At 40.7% G+C, this 6,640-nt stretch overlaps 1 protein-coding gene across 1 annotated transcript in view; it reads right to left on the bottom strand.

Moving 5' to 3' along the window:
- Positions 1-1,050: 1,050 nt before the first annotated feature.
- Positions 1,051-6,640, bottom strand: part of LOC134794847 (myotubularin-related protein 6) — a 96,193-nt gene continuing 90,603 nt past the window's right edge. Inside the window, exons 16-17 of the mRNA XM_063766646.1 lie at positions 5,802-6,068; positions 1,051-2,325 (exon numbers count right to left, since the gene is read on the bottom strand). Coding sequence (XP_063622716.1) covers positions 5,862-6,068 — 207 coding nt within the window. The 3' untranslated portion in view covers positions 1,051-2,325; positions 5,802-5,861. The remainder of the gene's footprint in view (positions 2,326-5,801; positions 6,069-6,640) is intronic.

Below are 6,640 nucleotides of genomic sequence, written 5' to 3'. Positions count from 1 at the left end.
TTTTTAGTTAAGGAATTAGTGTGGGTGTTCAAAACTGCCTCTTGTGCCTATCTACCCCGCTTCCCCCTACTTACTACTTAGTACTTACTTACTACTTAGTGCCGTGGCGCAGCGACCCGAAGTGGATCTTGGCCTCTGACACTAAGGAACGCCATGCTTCTCTGTCTAGCGCCGTTTCCGCGAAGAAATTCAAAGGTGTATGAGAAGTCCCCAATCTGCAGTGGGCTAGCGTGGGGACTATAACCCAAGCCCTCTCGCGTATGAGAGGAGACCAGTGCCCAGAAGTGGGACGTATATATATAGGCTGAAATTATAAATTATTATATATCTGAAAGGCAGATAGGATCTTAACCTTTTGAACGCCAAGGTTCCGGGCGCAAGCGAGCCGATGTAAACCTTGCTTGAAAGTGTCAACGTTACTTTGATAGCGTCCGCCATTACATAACCTACACCTACGAGTATAGTAAAGTTGTGCCTGGCCCTGGCGCTGTGGGTACGACTAGTAACGACGACTTTAGGTGTTCTTGGCGTTCCAAAGGTTAAGTAAACTCAGACGATAAGCTAATGTTTTTAAAAAATACCTATGCACATGTTTTTAGCTACGCTCAATGGGCGTCAATGGGTCATTTAGTATATAAAAAAAGAAAGGAATTCTAAGATGTATAATAGTAGTGCAAAAAGTAGTTGTGCGGGTGCGGGTTCGCGTTGAATGTAAAAAGTCGAGAGAAAGTGGAGAAAATGTTTATTAATGTTAAAATGTTAATAGTTAAATGATTGTTGAAAGTTATGTTATAAAATGTTATAATTATCGAATGCACCCGGCCGCGATGGATCCGAAGAGTACACTGAATTTGGGTTAATGCAAATTATTGGTTAACGCGTCTTTTACTGACAGGGCGCGCACGCGCCGCACGAGGCTTAGAACGTGTTAAAGGTGCATTGCACCGAACAGTAGTATTAGTTGAAATATATGGCGGTGTACATTATGCGTTAACACGACAGCCTTTGTCAATTTAAAAGTTTTGTCGGAGTTTATTAAAATACTTCCAATATATCTCAGCATATTCTTTATTATATCATTAAATTATCATTAAATAATAACATCACAGTTATGTACATAACGATTGATCTCTAATATACATTACATTAGTTCTTAAACATTAAATATTAACTATAAAGGGAATTCAAATAGGTACAACTTTACAAAATAAAAATACAATACATAAAACGCAACAATAATAGGAAAATTCATAAATTCATAAGTAAAAAATGCGACACTGGGAAGCATAGTGTTATTATGATTGTTCACGTGGTTATTATGTCCAAAAACGGACATGGAATCCACAATAAAGCGATTATCACACTGGATGCGATTAGCACGGCGCTCCGATGTTTGAGCGAGATAACGCTATGCGACATCCCACTCGCATATAGGAGCGACGTTCGAATCGCAACCAGTGTGATAACCGCCTAACCCACACCCGTTTACTTGCACGTACCTGATGTGCCGTCGGTCTATACAAAATGTCCACTTGGAAAAATTTCAGAAATTTTTGTATAGGAATTTCTATTGCTAAAATGAAAGTTCGGTTTGTGACCTGTATTTTTATTTCCTGGAATTTTCGAGAACTTTTCCAACTTTTTGGAAACTTGGAAAAGCTCTGTAGGTACTTGCACGATACGCAAGCATACGCAAGTAACTGGCATGTAACTTGAGCATGTTCGCGCATGCGGTCAATAAACACAAATTTTTCTTAAGTAAATTGGGTCGAATGTACCATACTAAATTTTAAAAGAATTTTAATCTTTTGAAAGACAGTAGTTTTGTAAGCGACTATTTTCTACAATGTTATATAAGTACAGGAATGTTATATAAACAATTATAGACGCCTACTTGATTATCAAATTTTTATTATACATATACAGTATGAGTTTGAACTATATTGCTCTGGGCATTTCATAGTTTTGTATAAATTACCGGCGTCGACTCAAATACCTGGGGGCCTAGACAAGATGCCAATCCTTTGCGCCGTAGCGAACGAAACGCTAATGGCTCGCTATCGTACTTATACGGAGAGACATTACCGTTTCGTCCGCTACATACGAATAATACGAGAGTTTGCCCTAGCAATAATTTGTACACGCCGCTTTTCCTCACATTGAGTTTATATATAGTAAGTATATGTACTAATGAGCAGTCTGCGTGTGTTGCGGTGCGCAGGAGGCGCACAGCGGCGCAGCGCGCGGGGACGCCAGCGCGGGCAGCGGGGCGCGCGCGCACACGCAGCGCGTGCACAAGCAGCGCCCGCACCCCCAGCAGTGGTGCTGCACGTGCACAACAACAAACAATAGGGTATTATACTGTATTTAAAATAAAAATTTCTACTAGTCGACTGTAATTCTTGAATTAAGATTTCTTATACCAAACTGCAAATGGGTATTTTTAATGTATGGGCTCCCAACTCAACTATAATATTCATATCGATACAGTTTAGTCAACTATAATGAAATTGACCAATCACAGCTCGCCGCGATCAAGAGGACGAAACAAAACCATAGCTCAAATTAATGATTTTAGGTTGTATAGTAGAAACAATTGGTTCATAAGTCAGAAACGCGCGTGTGACACCCTTAATATAGCAACATCCATAGACTACGAAAACCACTTAGTGTTGCTTGTTAGTCTCCATAGGCTACGGTGACCAAAATCGAGAAAACAACTGTCTAAAAATTGAATTTAGCGCGGAGCAAGTACCAGGGCCTCATGAGTTACGAGAAGATGTCGTTGACCAGCCCGCCGTGGGGCGCGGGGCGCGGCGGCCGGGGCGCGTACCAGCATGAAAGTACCGCGGCTGTTCGCGAATCTTAGCTGTATACTTTTTGGCTTAGTTTGTTTCTATGATTCTACTAGTTTAAAGTATTATTTTTGTTGACTAGTAGAAAAATTATTGTATACAATAGTGATATAATCAAGCTTTTCAATCTCGTACCTTACTTAGGCAACTCAGCAAGCTTCGTTGCCTAAACACGGTACTCGACTGAAAACCTCTCTATTATATCACGATTGTATAAAATACTAATTTTACACCATGCATGAAATAAAGCACCAGATAATTATTAGAAAAACACAAATAGGAGTTATAAACTGAAATAAATGTCATATACTAAGAAAAAGTGACAAAGGCCTCTAGTGCCCCAGGCTGGAATCGAACCAGCGTCCTCTGCTATCGCGGCAGGTGCCTAAACCACTCGGCCACCGGATCACAGCGGCATAGGTCAAATTTTCCAAGTATATGCACTTCTTACTGAAGGCTTATGGCGCCCCCTAGCCATCTCTAAGGTAGAACAGTATGGTTCGGACCTTCTAACTGGATCACCCATGTGATACCGAGTTAGCGAGAGAGATGGCGCTGCCATCAATACTAAAGTATTTGAACAAATTAAATTATTTTAGAAAAATATTTTTATATGTTTTTATCAAGTAGAAACACTACTATATAAATTATAAACTATCCCGCTGTGACCCGGTGGCCGAGTGGTTTAGGCACCTGCCGCGATAGCAGAGGACGCTGGTTCGATTCCAGCCTGGGGCACTAGAGGCCTTGGTCTCTTTTTCTTAGTATATGACATTTATTTCAGTTTATAATTTATATAGTAGTGTTTCTACTTGATAAAAAACATATTAAAATATTTTTCAGAAATAATTTAATTTGTTCAAATACTTTAGTACAAATAGGAGTTATTTTTAAACACAAGTTCTATTTAATAAATCGGATAGAAACATAAAAAGTAGGTGAGTTGACGATGGTGTCACGATGTAATGTTTCGTATCCATATTAGCAAATCCTTTTGACAGTTCTAAAAAAGTAACTGACTTGACAAGTAGGAAAATACCCTATTAATCACAATACCCGCAGACTTAAACCTTATTCTCATCATTGACTTATTATTACTATAGAGCCATATACCAAACTGTAATCGCAACCTGTAACACGCGACCAAAGCGTCGTAAGCGCCGTGAAATTCATGGCGCTTACGCGTTTAGGTCGCGAGACTCACACTCCGCTTCCAGAAGCACTACCACCAGTTTTGACATTGACAGATACGCTCGCGTCTAAGTAACTTACTTTCTATGCATCTCGCTCGTACTCGCATATTAGTGCAAGCGAGATGTATAGAAAGTAATTTACGTAGATGCGAGCGTATCTGTCAATGTCAAAACTGGTGGTAGCCGTACAGTTTTTTGGCCGGCAACAACTCATGGCGCAAAACAACCATTTTTATGTCCCACATACATAAGATATAAATATGTTTGATTCTACCATCAATGAAAGATGGGCATAATTGACAATCATGGAGCATGTTGAAAATACATTGAAGATGTTGGGAGCTAATTCGCTAATGAAAGGTAGAAATCTTATAAAATGTGTGCAAATTTATTCAATAAGAACATTATAAACATATCCTAAAGAGGCCGTCGTCTACAGATGTAAATGGTCATTCTGCGTTAACTTTATATATCAAGTTACCTTTCAAGTAAAGTGGTCGAGCGGCGTAGAGCGGCTGCACTCAGTGACGTGCTTCAAACTTCAGTTCAGAGCCGCTGAGCTAATCTCACGTACAAAGAGCCGGCTCTTGATATTGTCAAGAGGGTGTATTACCTTTCTACTAAAGTGGTCGAGCGGCGTAGAGCAGCTACACTCGGTGACGTGCTTCAAACTTCAGTCGAGGGCTGCTGAGCTGATCTCACGTACAAAGAGTCGGCTCTCGATATTGTCAAGAGGGTGTATTACCACAGTACAAGAACAGTAGTGAATCTTCATAGAAATGTGCCGCTGCCGGCTTGAATGTGTGCGTGCGCGCCGGGCGCCGTGTACGCACGCGCTGCCACGCACACATTAGCATAATATACGGGGGAATACGGTGGCGGCAGTGTGGGCCGTACCGCGACTGTGATCGCGTGCATTCGAGTACGCTGCCCGCCCGCTCGCATTTGTCTGCTCTGACGGTAGGCCTTAATTTTTTTGACCATGACTTCGAACAGAGACAATAGTATTTTTTCTACTCGTCAACTGTAATTCTTGAATTAAGATTTCTTATACCATACTGCAATTGGGTATTTTTAATGTATGGGCTCCCAACTCAACTATAATATTCATTTCGATACAGTTTACTCAACTATAATGAAATTGGCCAATTACAGCTCGCCGCGAGCAAGAGGACGAAACAAAACCATAGCTCAAAATAGTAGAAACAATTGGTTCATAAGTCAGAAACGCGCATGTGACACCCTTAATATAGCAACATCCATAGACTACGAAAACCACTTAGTGTTGCTTGTTAGTCCCCATAGGCTACGGTGGCCAATATCGAGAAGACAACTGTCTAAAAATTGAATTTAGCGCGGAGCAAGTACCAGGGCCTCATGAGTTACGAGAAGGTGTCGTTGACCAACGCGCCGGGACGCGTACCAGTATGAAAGTATCGCGGCTGCTCGCGCTTTTAGCTGTAGGTATACTTTTGGTTTGGGTTGTTTGTAATATGATTCTACTAGTTTAAAGTATTGTATTTGTTGACTCGTAGAAAAGTATTGTATACAATAGTGATATAATGAAGCGTATCGATCTCGTACCTGACTTAGGCAACATTATAATAAATAGAAACGTAGTGCTACTCATAATACGCAAATAATATTTAACTAAAAATAAAAGTGACAACCCTAAGCGCCAACGCAAGTGTAGGCAAATAACTTGCCGAGCGGCCTTAGATTCACTACTGTTCTTAGTGTACTGTGGTATTACCTTTCTACTAAAGTGGTCGAGCGGTGTGGAACAGCTGCACTCAGTGACGTGCTTCAAACTTCAGTCGAGGGCTGCTGAGCTGATCTCACGTACAAAGAGCCGGCTCTCTATATTGCCAAGAGGGTGTATTACCTTTCTACTAAAGTGGTCGAGCGGTGTGGAACAGCTACACTCAGTGACGTGCTTCAAACTCCGCCAGTCGAGAGCCACCGAGTTGATCTCACGTTCGAGGAGCGGCAGGCTCGCTGGGATCGAGTCGTGGCTCTTCTGAAACAGACTGTATAATCAACGTTTGGGCCGAATTAACGTTAGTTTCAGTCTACCCAAGTCCGATACCATCTTTAAATACATGAAACTTGGCATGAACATCTACGTAACATTTATCTATGTCTGGTAATAGTTTTCGTTGATGAAAATTGTTGTACATTTTTCATGTAATAAAACTTCTACTCGCTCTAATTTCTCTATTCAACATGTTATTTCAGAATGTCGTTTTAAAATGAAAGCATAATTTCGATTGTATGGCGGCGGCTAGGCTGGTGTGACTCTTATGTGAAATTCAATGTAGATTGCGCTGTACGGCTCCATATGTTATCCGGTAACTCCGGTTTTCAAAAGTAGACATTTTGGCAATAAAAGTGTCAAAACTCGACGTTAGTTCCAAATTATGCCCCCGGTTTGCGGCTGAACTAGATGGCGCTGTTCGGTTATCATAAAATGTAACATATTCTACCGAGAGCAATGAAAGTTTTATCTTATATTTTTGTATGTTCTACCATTTTTGCATAAAAATTAACGTGCATTTCAATGAATATTATATGCCTTATGGCATTAAGTCC

Source organism: Cydia splendana, chromosome 11, assembly GCF_910591565.1.
Source record: "Cydia splendana chromosome 11, ilCydSple1.2, whole genome shotgun sequence".
In the NCBI taxonomy this organism is placed as follows: Eukaryota; Metazoa; Arthropoda; class Insecta; order Lepidoptera; family Tortricidae; genus Cydia; species Cydia splendana.
The sequence above is the reverse complement of the archived record's forward strand: the minus strand, read 5'-3'. Positions and strand labels throughout refer to the sequence as shown.